The sequence below is a fragment of the Oryctolagus cuniculus genome, chromosome 4 (assembly GCF_051225735.1).
Source record: "Oryctolagus cuniculus isolate XC-2025 breed Fujian yellow rabbit chromosome 4, ASM5122573v1, whole genome shotgun sequence".
Taxonomy (NCBI): Eukaryota; Metazoa; Chordata; class Mammalia; order Lagomorpha; family Leporidae; genus Oryctolagus; species Oryctolagus cuniculus.
Genome location: NC_142870.1, coordinates 122,142,577 through 122,157,861, shown reverse-complemented (window position 1 = coordinate 122,157,861; position 15,285 = coordinate 122,142,577). Strand labels below are relative to the sequence as shown.

The following is a 15,285-nucleotide window of genomic DNA, read 5'->3' as shown; positions in this document are numbered from 1 at the left end:
ATCTCTAAAAGGAAAACATTTTTAGTTAATTTACGGTTCTGCCTGCAGTGTTGCTAACCCTACTTGGCCGTGCCCTCAGCTGCGGTGGTGACTTTGGAAGATGGACTGAGTGAAGGGCTTTTCAGCTTAGAGCCAACAAGGTCTATGGCTCTGACCTGGAAGTCTTTTGACTCCAGGGCAGTTCCTTTTCCAATGACTCAACTCTCAGCTGACAGTTCAGCGCTGTTCTCGAGCTACCAAGAATATTATAGGCATTCGGGGTGATGTTGGAACTGTGGTTCTTAAAGGTGACAGTCATAAATTCACACATAGTTTTTCACATTAATCGGTGACTTGACTTTCTGAAATATGGCAACCATAAAGCCCTGTTTAACCCCCAGGGATTTTATTCTTATTGTAGAACCCCCTCAATACCATACCAGTACCAGAATTTACCTGTAGGTTTAAAACCTCAAGCTGCAGTCTGTGTCCTTGACTTAAGGCTTGAATTGATTCTGAATGTGTCCTGGCCTTCTGTAGTCCTTATGGTTAGGCCTTCACAGGAAAAACCAAGTTCATGAGGTTATCACTATTCCTATGCTTTCTGAATCCAGCTCTGTATTCCTGGAGAAATTTATCAGTCTAAGTATAAATGGTAGCTATAACTTTCTTTTCTGGAAGATGAATAGGCACACTCAAAATTGGACGGCCTTGCAGCTTTCAGAGATAGGCAGCAGAGGGCAGGCTGGAGGGTTTAGTGTTTGTCACAGCTGTTTCATGGGCCAGGTGCAGGGAGGCATATACAGCTGTGCAGCCATTGAAAAGCACACTTCCAGCCACAGCTGTTGTGAATAAACTATGAGGCGGAAAACCAGGAGGCGTGGAAGCAGCAGTGCTTTGTTCCTAGCTTTCCTGTGTTTCCTTGACTGCTTACATCTGTGAGAAATTAAAATTATTTTTGGTACAATGGACTCCATTCTTCTCCCTTTGTTTTCAAAACTTCCTTTGCAGATTTTTCTTGTATGTCTGTGACAAACAATTTCCTTGTCTGACTGTGGCAGCATATATAGTACATTCTTCTTAATTCCATAGAAATAACTTTAAAACCGTGAGGCACTGTGTTTTGTCAGTACTGCAGATCCTTCAAGTAATTATGCCGTGGCTCGGAATTTTCCATATAAAGTAGGTGTGATTTAAGTAAAAGCTTTGTTTGAGATATTAGAGGCTACTTCAGACCATTTGTGGGAAGATGGAATTAAGATAATCACACATAAGTTTTTCAAGTTCCTTGATACACCTTGGCCAGATTGTTTGTTGGCGTGGCCTTGGTTTTCTGTATACTTCATGCTGAGAGATACTGCCTTGTTTATGTACAATGTTTTTATTGTGCTTTTGCTTTTTAGTACAGTGTCTTCATTTGGGTTGCAAGTATCGTTTTGTGTTCTTTGTTTAGGATGTTGAGGAAGTCTATGCCGGGGACATCTGTGCATTGTTTGGCATTGACTGTGCTAGTGGAGATACATTCACAAACAAAGACAACAGTGGGCTTTCTATGGTAAGCCGTTTAGTTTTAAAGCTATTTAACACTTGATTTTGGAAGTCTGTGTTTATATGTAGTACATTGAGTATTTCCCCCCCCCCCCAAAAAAAACCAAAAAAACCACAGATGTTTTCACCCAGTGCCACAGCATCAACTTCATTTGAATACCAATTACACATATGCTCTGCAAGCTAGCTTACCTGGCTTTTTTTAGCAAAATCATTCCACAGTCTTCCAAAGTTTAATGTGGAGGAAAAACCTCCACTAGTTAACACCTAAATTGTATAGTTTGCACTCCTCCCTCCTAAAATCTACCTCCTCACTCTGAGTGCCTCTTGAAGTGTTGCCACTACCTTCAGACTCATCCCAGTGGAGTGCTGTTTTCTTATGAAGTCAGCATCCAGAGAGTGGACCAGTTCCTCGGTCCACTGAGGATCTAGACTGGACTTGGGGATAATGGACCATAAGCAAACTCAGGAGGCAAAATGCAATGAGACAGTCTGATTTAGAGGCAGACAGCTTGGCCTTTGAAACTCAGAGATCCCTTCCGTCACTGGGGATCCTGAGGGAGGAACATGCTCAGGCACTACCTGCCTTTGAATGCAGCCCTTTGGCCATGTAGCAGAGCAGGCTCTCCAGCACCATGACCATTTGCTTATTCATGAGGGTGGCATTCAGGGAAGAGTGTGAGTACAAAGGGTGTGACAGGTGATGTACAGCAGGTCATTTATATGAGATATGATTAACTCCAATAGATGAGTGTGTGATAGTTCCCCATACCATTATGGTATATTCATAGTTTTATAATTTAACTTTTTATATGAACTCTAATGGTGTATGGTTTTACATGTTGATTTAAAACTCTAAAAAGTCAGATCTATATAAGTTTTGTTTGGGATGTAGATAGCAGAAATGTTTCATTACAAGTATTTTTTTTTTTTAAGATATATTTTTTTATTTATTTGGAGGACAGAGTTACAGAGAGAGGTAGAGCCAGAGAGAGAGAGAGAAACTTCCATCTGCTGGTTTACTCCCCGGATGACTGCAGAGAGAGAGAGAGAGAGACAGACAGACAGACTTCCATCTGCTGGTTTATTCCCCAGATGACCGCAACAGCCAAAGCTGTGTTGATATGAAACCAGGACCCAGGAGCTTTTTCCAAGTCTCCCATGTGGGTGCAGGGGCTCAAGAAATTGGGCCATCTTCCACTGCTTTTCCAGGCCAGAACAGAGAGCTGAATCAGAAGTGGAGCAGCTGGGACTTGAACTGGCACCCATAAGGGATGCTGGCACTGCATGCTGGGGCTTTAACTGGCTGTGCCACAGCGCTGGCCCCATTACAGGTATTTATAATAAGGCCGTCTCTTGTAATTAGCAGTATGAAGTGATAGATGTTTGTAGTAAGTGCACATTGAGGCTTTGAAGCAAATAGGTCTTGCTTACAGTGTCACTTCTGCTCTGTACTGCTACTGGCCCTTAGCCAAGTGACTTCATTTTCTTTCCAAGCTTTTAATGACTTTATTTGTAAAATCAGATAATACCTGCTCCTCAGAGTTGTGACTGACTAAATAAGATATCATGTTTACAACCTCATGCCCTTTTTCTGTTTTCCTAATCAGAGATCATAGTATGTTTTCATTAAATACAGTAAATTGTCAGAAGATTAGAACACCAAATGTGGGTGGCTTTAGGCAAGCATTACATGTATCAGCTTTTGGAATTATTGTAGTGATTATGTTAACTAGTTAAGTAAATTTATTTTGGGAGGGAGAAGATCACACAGTAGACAGCTTTATTTACATGTATTGTCTAGCCTAAATATAATGGCTAATATTTGTCTTTTGATTTATTTTAAAGTAGCATATTAAAATTATTCATGATTCATACAGTACTGCTTTTGAATTATTCTCCCTTCTTTTAAAAAAATATTTTAGGAGTCAATTCATGTTCCTGATCCTGTCATTTCAATAGCAATGAGACCTTCTAACAAGGTAAGAATTCAATTTAAAATTCAATATCACTAAAAACTGGAGCTCTTTGACTCTATAATGCACATGGGATCTTATAGTAGCCAACAGTTTTAAAGTCTCTGTTTCATCTTTTGCTATTGAGATCGTTTCTATTGAAATCATTTTTAAACATTTACCAATTTGTAATTTCTAATCTTAACTCCTCACTATATTTGAGGAAATGATGGTATAAAAATATTTCCCAAACTTAACTTTATAACTCTTTAATCATTGGCTCCAGAGAGGTAAGTGTAACTTCCTGTATTCATAAAGTATCAGGAAAGGGGTATTTTGTCTTAACTTACTGTGAAATTCTATTGTAAAGTACCCTGGAATTTCAAACAGATAATTGCAGAAAGGGTTATGTGCATCTCTAAATTTTGTGGTAGTTACAGAGTAAATGTCCCAGGATACCATGGGGAGCCTATAAACAAGACTGTTTTTCTTAATATCAATTATAACTTTATATATGGGGTTTTCTTTTTTTTTATGTTTTTATATTGTGTTTGATGTCATTTAGTTTTTCATAAAGCCAAAGCTGCTTGAATAGGTTTTTCAGTTTCCACTGCTTGCATTGGAACTAATCTGGTCTTTTTAGTACCTAAGTATTTGGCATTCTCAACAATCTTACTAATGTGGTTTCTTGAAATTCGCTTAATTTCTTCTGTGAACTGTTATGTACAGAGCATATTCTCATGTGGGAGACATTGTTAACAGCTATTACCTCCTCCATTTTGAGGAACTTTGAGATTTTCCAGACCTTTTCTTAACACAGAAAAGAGTGTTGAGGTGGCAAGACACATTAAATCATTCCATCTTCTCAAACTTGCTGAAGAGTGAGCCTTACATTTTGCCTCAGTAAGATGTCATAGTTTGTTCCTGACGCTTTGCTCAGACTGCTAGCTTTTTCCTTCAGAATTATGCCGGGTTAGAGATGGAAGGTATTATATTTCCATATCCCCAAACAGTTTATGTAAGACATTTAATTGTTGACAATTCACAGTAATGGAGGGGAATCAAGCTCATCAATAATCCAAAAGGGTTTTTGGTATACATTAAAACATTTAGAAGCATCTGTTCCTGGAATAAATTAATTTAAATCAATAATGAAGTTACTGAATAAAGCTGGCATCTCAGTGGGGGCTCCTCACTGGCTAGTGAGAGAAAGATAAATACTGACCTAGGGAGCCTAACCTAGGATTCAGTCCCAGCTTTGCTATGCACCAGCTGTGTGGCCTTGAACAAGTCACTTAATCTCTCTGTACAGCATTTCCTTACCTGTAAAATGTGGATAATTCTATCTTGCAACATTGTGATTGGAATTTGAGATACCATGGAAAACACCGAAGCTCCAGGCTTATGGTAAATGATAGCTATTAATACTGGTGATACAGAGTGTATCAGTTTCCCACTGCTGCCCTAAGACATTGCCACAAATTTAGTGGCTTAAAACAACACCAGTGTTTTACTTTACAGTCAGCTGGAGTCTGACACAGTTCATGGTGGGCTAAATTAATCAAAGCATCAGAGTCGTGTTCCTTCTGGAGGCTCATGACTTTGCTTACTCATGGTGTTAGCAGAATTCAGTTCCTTGTGGCTGTAGGTTTCCCGTTTCCTTGCCAGCTGTCACCTGATGGCCATTCCTAGCTTGCTCACCTGTCTTCACTGGAGGCTCCCTTCCTCGTGTCTTCAGTGCCAGCAACAGCAGGTTGAGTCCCTCTGCTGCTTCAGATATCCTCTGCTGCTTCTGTCCTTGCATTTCTCTGACCTCCCCTCCTGCCTTCCTCTTCCACCGGTAAAGGCCTATGTGATTACTGCGGGTCCATTCAACTAATTCATCAGTTTCCACATCTCAGGATCTGTAACCTTGGTTGCTCTTAGAAAGTTGCCTTTGCTCTGTAAGATGATGTACAGGTTTCAGGGGATTAAGCATCTCAAGGGCTGTTGTTGTGCTTATCTCAGAAGAATAGAAGTGTGCTCTACTCTATCCGAGCAGATTGTTTTGAAAGGAAGAAGTCTCAGTGTGGTTATTTCCTTTACTGTTGGTTTTAATTGTTCTGCTTGAATCTACAGTAGAAATCGTGGTAAACGTGCTGATCCTTTTGATTTAGAATTTCTAAAATGTAACATAGATACCACTTTTTACTTTATGGGCAGCTTTCCGCAAATGGACAGTGTTTTCAAAGTAATAGGAAAGGGTGCAGAGTTAGTTAAGTCTTAGACTCTTGTTTGCTATCTTGATATGCAAAGAAAATCCTATTCAGCTAGCTAGTCCCTGTTCTCTTGCCTTAAGAGTCCCAAATTCATATTTTTCAAGAAATACTATGGAATAGAACTAGATGTGGATCATCTTTATTAATTGCTAATGTATTTAAATTCATTCAGTAAAGTTCATTCAAAAATCTCATTGCTTATCATGCTTAGTAAATTAATGTATAATGACTTTCTTCTTTTAAAGAATGATTTGGAAAAATTTTCAAAAGGTATTGCAAGGTTCACAAGAGAAGATCCCACATTTAAAGTCCACTTTGACACTGAGAGCAAAGAAACAATTGTATCTGGAATGGGAGAGTTACACTTGGAAATCTATGCTCAGGTAATGAATGATGACTGAATTGATTACTGTCTGTTTTGGGTGCAAAAATTTTTTGAAATCATATACACGTGGTCTTCAAAACATTCATGGAAAATATGAAAAAACTACTTAATTCCAAAAATGTTTTGTACCCAAATTATCTTTTAATTCCATAGAATTCTAGTAAATGTTAGTAATTCTGAAAAACAAGAAATTAATGGTGGTTCTTCAAGCTTCACTATGGTTTGTATCTAGATATACTTCTTCCTCTAATATGTGTTACAGATTGTTTTTGGTTTCTAAATCTGTTTGATAAACATGAGCTCCTAGGATCCAGACCTCGGAGATTTGCAGTAAGATTGTCCAATCATCCCTGAGTCTTGGTTAATTTAATTGGGTCAGTTAAATCCTGGATTCAACCTTAGCTAGACAAACTAGTTGTATACACTCTTGAGGCTATTTCAAGTCAATAATTGGTCTTTATATGGTAGACAAAAGAAAGGGTGAATAGGGCCTATACTTTGCTAGGAAAGGTCTCCTTCATATGTGAATGGAAGCAAAAGACATATGATTTGGAATTGTGGCATGATCATATCTTTTGAAGCTGAGATTAAAAAATCTTGACAATAGATTTATAAATTATTCTAGTAACATGTAATAATACAGAACAATGGTGAAATTTTAGTGAATAGATTGGGGGTAAGTACAAATTAATCATCTTAAATTAGAATTTATTTATAGAAAATCTGTAAAAGTAGTCTAGCTTAAATATCATATATCCAATTCTTTTAAAATTACTTAAGACATCGTTTATCTATTGTGTTTAAATAAAGCTGTTAAGATATTTAAGGTACTTAGAATTTTTTCTTAGATTATTTTGTTAATCATAATAAAAAGTTATTTCCTACACTCTATTTTTAGAGGCTGGAAAGGGAATATGGCTGTCCTTGTATCACAGGAAAGCCAAAAGTTGCCTTCCGAGAGACCATTACTGCTCCTGTCCCGTAAGTATTCAACATAATTGAACATTATGAGGTTGAAATTGAAGTTTTTATTATGGCACGTACACAGCACTGTTACTGTTATATAGACATTCTTATATAGTAACATTAATTTTGTTCAGGGATCTATATAGAGTTTTATACTGGACAGGATATTATATGTAGAGAACCTTTGAGACTTGTTCGGCCACACAGCACTAACAGGCATCTTTACGTTGCATCCCAGTGCTAGGGGTCTCCTTTATTCCAGATGTGCTTCCTTTGGCAGACGGCTATTATGTTTGACTTTAGTACCGTATTGTGGATGCCAGAGAACTTGCATTTGCCAAGGAATGATCTCCTGAAAGAAAAGGAAATTAATGTGTGATAAAATTCATAAAACAATTAAGAAAACAGAATTGGGTTTGTATTTTGATGGAGACAAACTAGTCCTCATAAAGAATTGCATGAGACACATTAAATTGCTGCAGGTGTAATAGGCTTCAGGCTGGTGCTTGTCAGAATTTACGTGAATTTTCATTCAGTAGGAATTAACACAGTACACTGTAGCCGTAAAAGGAACATCAGTTTTTTCACAGTGGCATCAACTAAAGTTAAGTGCTACTTTACCTGAGATGCAATGTCATGAAGTAGAATGGTATAGTCTAATTCAATAAAGTCATCGTTTCTTTGCTGTGACAAAAAATAGAAACCTGATGTTTAAAACTTAATAACATTGGCAAAAATGACATTTCAATTTTTAAAACCAGCTTAGTTTAATAAATGATTATAGTATACTCATTTAGGTAAGAATGAAAATTGACTGTGATAATTTAGCCTGACAGAAAAACTATTCTCATAACTTAATAAATGAGTATTCTTCCACTACATTTTAAATTCATTATATATTTGTTACTCTAAAAAACATTTATCCAGTTTTAGTTTTTAAGTTGTGGTAGCTTAAGATTGTTGTGTAGCTTGTTATATAAGGATCCTTAATAGTTCCATTGTTGAGAAAAACATTTAAGGAATAAACTGTGGCAATGAATGCTAACATTAAAAGAAACACTGAAAATAGTAAAAGGTAATGAATGTAGTTATCTGATTTTGTAATTAAAGCTTTTATCTGTACTGTTTATTGCTTTGGCAAAAAAATACTTAAAGCTACACAGCAATACTTTATGTACGTAATTTAAAATCATCATCAGGCTCCTGTAGGCATGTAATTGATGTACTATTTCAAGGGGCAGAACAAGTTCCTTTGGTTAACAGTGATTATAAATGTGACCCCAGGGTCAAATAAATAAGAGCATAATATCCTCTTTACAGTAAATTGGAGTAATCTCTTCTTTGTATCCACAAAGGATGCCCCTTAAAAAGAATGTAAACATCAGTAAGGCATCTTACATGTTGGATCTTGATAGGTAAAGTCATCTTACTTGTATTACCAAAGGATTGGTAAACTATTCTGTTGAGATTTTCATTATGCTTTAAAAATCACAATTTGGTGAAGGGCCACAGGAGTTTCTTTACATAAATATTTACTAATATTGTCTTGTACATGATTGAAAGGTTTTATGGTTTGTTTCCAGGAAGTCAATTACTCAAGACCTCAGTCCCCCTATAGGAACTGATGTGTATGAAAATGCATTAGAAAAAAGGCTTGCTGTGTGTCTCAAAATATTGTTATCACATCCATGTTCGATTTTGGTATTATACTCTGAGTATTGTAATTGGGTTTCCTGTCCTCCAGTGCTCATAGGTGTCTAATAAGTGGTTACAAAGCCTGTGGTGGAAAGGCGCTCCGTCTTGCAGTTGGGTGCCAGTCAGCTCACATAAGTCAGCTGGAAAATCGTTTTCTCTAGGGAACTGAATAAAGCTCTTGTGCTTTCTTTAAGCTCTACTTTATTTATTTTTCTAATTTCCATTAGATACTGGTTGATTTTTTTTTCCTTTCAACTTCTTAATAAAACTAAGGTTGAAGAACTTATTTTTACCTCTTTAATGTCTAGAAAGATACACTTCTAAACAGCAATAAATAATATCAGACTTAAGAAAACATGACGGCTAACAACAGATCATATAAGATGTTGTAAATTGTAACTAAATAGGTTATAAAAGAAAACTGTATATAGCAAGCTAAGGAACAAGTAATACAGCAGGCTTCTCAGAGACTGTGATACTATGACTTTGTTCAGGGAGACTCCTGGGGAAAAGTACCACCTATATCTTAAGTAGCTGTGGCACTACTATTGTTGTAGAGAAAAAAAAGCAGAGACAGTTTAATTAGTGCATGACTAATAATTTATAAATCAAACTTAAGTTGCTATAGGAAATCATAAATGGCTGAGCACAAAAATGAATGCCAAGTTACAACTCGACTTCATTCTAGAAAGTGCAGCTTCGCTTGTGACTGCCACAAACAGTGACCCTTAGGACTTCCGTATAGCAAATAAACGTATAGTCATTCATACAAGTAAATTCACACAATGTGTCCGGGATTCTCTTTTGCTTCTACTAATAAAACTCTTCAAACCGTTTTGCTATAGAAGAGATTTGAGTTCAGAACCACAGTTGAATCTGATTCGCCTAACATGAAAGGTAAAGAACTGTCATTACCAGTCGTTACCATAGTGCCTTTTCTTTTTTTAAAATTAATTTTTTTTTACTTAGAAACCTTTTATTTAAGGTATACATACTTCATGCATTTCATAGATACAAATTTAGGAACATAGTGATTCTTCCCATCCTGCCCTCCCTCCTACCCTTCTTCCTCCTCCCTCTCCTATTCCATGTGCCTTTTCAAAGTGCCACCTAGAACCTACTTATTAATAGAAAATGCTCCGTGGAAAATGCATGGCTTTGCTTTGCTATTATCATGGGTCCAGGGAATGTACACTAATGCAGCACTGTTACTAAGAAGGCAAATTAGGCAAAGGACTGTGGTTTGTAGCTCTCTGCCAAACTAAGATGTTTTAGACCACTGCTGTTACTTGGACTCTTCCTGCCACTTTTAGCTTCCCAAGACTTGATTGTGACTGACCCCTCCTTCAAAACAGCAGGCTCATACTTTTAATTCAAAATTACTTTAGGGGCACTGTTTTTCCAGGTATGAATTACAATACTTTCAATAAATGTGAACCCAGGTAATAGTGTCTTTTAAAGAAATTACTTACCACTTGCTTGACAGTTTGAATTTTTACCATTTTATACCAAGTGTTTTCTGTAGAATTCTGCCATATTATATAACCACAGGCAACCCAAGCTAAATGTCGAACTGGTTTCATTTCTGGAGGTACATTTCCAAAACTGTCTATTGGTGAAAACATATGATAAGTGTAATTATTTTAAATATGCAATATTAACCTTAAAAAATTAAAATTCTAATTCATGTCTTAATTTCCTTGAAATGTGTACAGAAAAAAATTTAAGCCCTGGATCCATTTAGTCCCAAAATCTCTTTTTTTGGTCTAGAAAGAGCTGTCAGATGAGACTTAAGAAAACATAAGGCTAGCAACTAGTAAGATACTAGGTTTAAAATTATGACTAAATAAAATTTAAAAAATTATATGCAGCAAGCTAAGGAAAGAGTAGTGGAATGATTTCCAAGGCAATATAGCAGGCTTCTTAGAGATTTTCTTTGGACTGATACCTGGGGGAGAACTGCCATTACCATGGTGAAAATAAATATTCTTTACAGGAGCAAGTATATTTCCAACATAGTTATTATTTAACAATTTTGAGCACAGATCATTGAGATTGATTTTAAAGTTGGAAAGAAATTTTTTCTATGCCATATTCATGTACCTGGAATATTTTTTGCTTCTAGTGGTTCCTTCATGGATTTGAGTCTTTGATAAAATGTGTTGTCTTCTTCATCTGGATTCTTTCCAATTTCTCCTTCAAATGTGAAGCTGACTTCTGGTGCAATATTTTGTCCCACAGTAGGGTAAAGCACTTCAGCTGTACAGTTTACTGTAACTTCCTGTTTGGGACATTTTTGCAAAAGATATGTATATGTAAATGCCCATCATTACTAATTATTGTCCTTGAGATAGGATTTAGAGCACTGGCTCCTAACGGTGGTGTTTCAGACTTCACTTCAGAGTGCCTATTTTCAAAGGTATGGGCCCAGCCTATTTTCCAGAGGTAGCATGTAAACATTCAAAACTAGATAACTTACCGTGTCATTTATAAGGTCTCATAATCTTATAAATTCTAATCTTAAAACTTTGAATACATTTGAAGATTAATTTGCAAGGCTGCCTTTAGTCTGATTTTATATACCAACTCCAGACTGGTTATTTTTTAAATTTTTCCATTACTCAAGTTTTTTTCAAACACAGGTATAGCGATCTGTTTGTACATGTAAAGTTAGAGATTGCAGCACTATGTTATGCTTTGTAAGGCTGGCTGTCTAGCAGCCCAGATGCCTTTTAATGAACCTCCTTTAAATACTCTGTGTCTCATCTGAATACTGTGCAAAGGGCAAGCTTTTAGATGGTTATGATACAAATTGGAATTCCTTTTCATTTGTCTCATAACAATTTGACAGAATTTCTAAAAATGTCTCTGGCTCAACACTGAAAGACCCTAATCTGAAAGGTGGTATCAGTTGGCCAGTTCATGAATCTCTAAGAGCACTTGAATTATTTAAATGCCCAATTAATAACAGAACAAAAAAGGCAAGAGAAAGTTAGCATTACCAGAGAGCAAGTTACTTCATATTAGGGCTAAGTTCAGGCTTCCTGATGAGACAATTGGCTTGAACTGAAGTGTGTATTCTTCTCCAAATAGTGCAACAGAAATAATTCATGTATCTCACAATACACAAAGATAGTAAAACTTGACCTTGGTAAGCTTTGCCCATATAGTATTGTTTTATTAGAGGCAGGGGTTTCACAACCAAAAAAAGGGAGTGGGTGAAGGGAAGCAACACTAATCCTGTGGATTTGATCAACAAAGGTGATCTAGAATATTTAGAATCAAATTTATTTAGTAAAAACATTTTGCTTACTTTTTGGATTATTTCTTCCACAGAAAATTTAAGGTGATACTTATGTCCTCTTCCTGGAATATCCTAAAATTAAAACGTGGTGGAGAAAAGAGATTATAACAGCATATCGAGTATTTGTGGTGTTAGAAGAATGCATTCTTACTTAGTTAGGAGGGCTGGCTGGTGGGAGAAATGATTCAAGTCTTAAATCCTGAAAAGGCCTTGTCACAGTTTGGAATGTCTAATTCAGCAGCCCATCTACCCCTTGTTCTGAGTGAGAACAGCAGTGTGGGATAAAAGCATACCAGCAGAGTAGAGTGGGCACAACTCCTTTTCCATTATCAGAAAACTTCAGGCTCTGAATCTTTTACACAAGAAATTCTGCAATAGCTTTTGATCCCAGAGACAAAAGAAAGGATACACCTTTGAAAAGGTTTTTCAAAAACCCCACTGTTCCCTCCAAATAATGTTCAGTGAATGTGAACTCCGTTTTGAGGCAGGTTACTGCAGGGTAGTTGGAGATTTCTTGTACTTAGGCACTGTTTTTAGCCATGTAGTGGTGGACCTGAAAAATGAGAGCTTAAATTTTATAAGACAAACATTTAAGTATTTCATGTTTTTAATCAAGATCCTGATTAAAAGTTTATACCTAATTACGGTATCTGGTACAGTTTTAAACTAAAATCTATTCTTTGTCATCTCTTAAAGACCATTAGCAGTTAAAACTATGTCAGATGAGTAAGGACAGCCTTAAATCCTGTATGTACACTTAAGTAAGCTGAGGCCTTGAATATTTAATTCAACCCTTTCAGAGAGCATGTAGAGCAGTGATGGCCTGCTTAAAGCAGAGTGCCAGCCCACAGTGCGTTTATTCTCTCTCTGTCTTTGGTTGCAAGTTTCTCTTGCTGTTTGTTTCTTGCTTCGCTTTGGTCAAAGTTCTAATGAGGATTGATCTTAACAATTTAGGCAAAGGAGAGGCAGGAGCTTTTGTGGTGAAGCGTGGTGCAGTAGATGAGAAAGGGAGTAGCAGTGGTAATACTCCTTTGCCTGGTTCCTATGGGTTTCGCTGAGGGAATGGCGAAAATGCTGCCGTTTATGTAGAGTGCTTTGCCATTTCCTTGGAAGAGTGCCCAAGAAACTATCGATGTCTCTGCCTCATGGTGGAAACAACAGTTCCGGGCTGTCTCCAGAGAGAGCAGCATAGGCTGCCTGGGCATGTTCAGGACTCTAGAGCACAGGCCCCTGGCCAGAGGCAGACCTCTGGCGAGCAGGGTGCCCTAGCCTGGAGCCCCCGCGCCTCGCGCCTGCAGGACTCACCTCCATGCTTGCTTGTTTGACCGTCTGCACCAGAAACACCTTGTGGGGGGTTCCCTGCTGGTAGTTGATGCAGTTCTCTGCCACCGAGGCCGCCCTGGAGGCTGGGTAGTGGGTCGGTGGGATTTCCATTCTTGGCAAGCGCTGGCCGCGGGACTGCTCACTCTTAACGGGACCCGGACTAGCGCCGCGGTTCTGCCTGCTGCTAGCTGGGCACGCCTGGGCTTGCTGGGCTGGGCCGGGCGTAGGCCGGATCGCAAGCTCCTTTCCTCCCTCTTCCTTCAACTCTGGAAGCTGCTGTTCGGCTCTGGCTCCCGGAGTGCAGGCACTCAGAGCCTGCTGCTCCTGGCGCCCCGCCCTGCTCCCGCCTTTCTTACCCGGCGGGTTCTTACTGGAGGAGAGGTGGGGCGCCACGGGGAGGAGGGGAGGGGAGGGAGTCGGGGAGCTGGGTGGGCAGGGCCTTCCTCTTTCCTTTTGTTAATCTTTACAGAAGTGCTGGGAGGGACTTTCAGGCCCTAGAGTTTGTAGTCCCTCCTCTCCTAGGCTTCTGGTTTCCACTCCAGGGAGTCAGTCTGGTTGCTTCCCTTACAGGCTAGAGCACAACTTCCACCCACACCAGTGTCCTGAGCAACGTAAGGGCCAGGGTTCTCCTGTGATTCCACTCTCTTTGCTCTTCCCATTGTGAGAGGCGGGGACGGACTCGTGCATTCCCAGTTATACAATACTGCTAAACTATACTATTAAGTGGGGACATTATCTAATTTGGGTCAGGAGAAGTAAAAAATTTACCAGCACCTCTCCCCTCCTTTACTGATCTTAGAGGCGATTTTGATAGGACACCGTGCTCCAAATTTGAATCACTTTGAATATTTTACTTGAAGGATGAAAATATACTTAAAAACTGAACTTACACAAAGCACTGTGATGAAATAGGTTCTAGCAAAAGCAGCTCTTTTAAAGGTATTGGGCACAAACTTAGTAGGCAGTACATTTCTACTCTCCAATTTTCTCATCCCCCCCCCCCCCCCACTGTTTAAGGAACTATAATTTTGACTGGCTTTGCTGTACATCAGGGAACTAAGATTTCCTTTGACCTCTAGTTAGAACTTCACTTAGCTGATTGGGAAGTGGAGATTCTTTTCCTTGAAAATGGAGTTTTGATGGTTCCTTCGGTATACTTATCTATATGTTATCAATGATTTCAGAAAGGAAGTGAACAAAAGTATACTTGTGTCTTCCTCAGATATCATTTAACATGTGTAAATAAAATGTCTTTAGAATAAGTAGATTTTTAAGAAGTAGTAAACAGTAAGGCATTTTTCCTCCTCTCTGGCTAAATTAGCTGACAACTGTGAAGTCACTAGAGGATGAGGGAGTTAGTTTCTCCTTTTAAAGCTTTTATTCAGATATTAAAGCTCCCCCTTGCCACGTGGATGGATCATTTATCTGGGAGCCAGTCTCTCTAGTTGTCCTTGTGTATTCTCTTAGGTGTGGAAAGTGTTCCTTTGATGGTGTCTAGGAAGGAAGGAGCGCCTAAGTACATTCTGTTGACTTGGAAAGAGCTGTCTGCTGATAATGAAATTTTCTTTCACAAATGGTTCCCTCACACCTCCTATGTCACTATCTTTTGGAGTAGTGAGAAGCAAATGTGAGCTTCCTAAACTCACCATGTTGAAGCTTTATCAATATAATCCCTATTTGTGATTAAAGATAATAACGGATTATAGCATAACAGGTATTTAAAAGTACACATAGCAACTTAAGTTCTACTAATAATATACTTTTTACATTATAAAAGAAATTTAACTGCCTGTTTTGATATTAAATAAATGGTAGTAAGAAAATCTCATTCCTAAATTTAAGTCCTTAAAATCTTACTTACTTACTAAATCT

At 38.1% G+C, this 15,285-nt stretch overlaps 2 protein-coding genes across 2 annotated transcripts in view; one reads left to right on the top strand and one right to left on the bottom strand.

Moving 5' to 3' along the window:
• The window catches only part of GFM1 (G elongation factor mitochondrial 1), a 48,736-nt gene that overhangs the window by 18,932 nt on the left and 14,519 nt on the right, over window positions 1-15,285 (top strand). Inside the window, exons 10-13 of the mRNA XM_002716331.6 lie at window positions 1,433-1,534; window positions 3,453-3,509; window positions 5,986-6,123; window positions 7,024-7,106. Coding sequence (XP_002716377.3) covers window positions 1,433-1,534; window positions 3,453-3,509; window positions 5,986-6,123; window positions 7,024-7,106 — 380 coding nt within the window. The remainder of the gene's footprint in view (window positions 1-1,432; window positions 1,535-3,452; window positions 3,510-5,985; window positions 6,124-7,023; window positions 7,107-15,285) is intronic.
• Window positions 7,134-13,701, bottom strand: LXN (latexin). Its single transcript, XM_002716332.6, has 6 exons — window positions 13,396-13,701; window positions 12,100-12,162; window positions 10,890-11,067; window positions 10,259-10,395; window positions 7,713-7,775; window positions 7,134-7,443 (listed from the first exon to the last, which is right to left on the bottom strand). Exons 1-6 carry the CDS (start codon window positions 13,522-13,524, stop codon window positions 7,345-7,347), a joined length of 669 nt encoding a protein of 222 aa, XP_002716378.3. The 5' UTR covers window positions 13,525-13,701; the 3' UTR covers window positions 7,134-7,344.

Excerpts from the sequence above, each read along its gene's own strand:
- LXN (XM_002716332.6), bottom strand. The coding sequence starts at position 13,524 with ATGGAAATCCCACCGACCCACTACCCAGCCTCCAGGGCGGCCTCGGTG. Across the intron at positions 11,068-12,099 it reads TGGAAGAAATAATCCAAAAA|GAAGTTACAGTAAACTGTAC; the intron begins GTAAGCAAAATG and ends TGTCCCAAACAG. Across the intron at positions 7,444-7,712 it reads TTCATGACATTGCATCTCAG|GAGATCATTCCTTGGCAAAT; the intron begins GTAAAGTAGCAC and ends CTTTTCTTTCAG.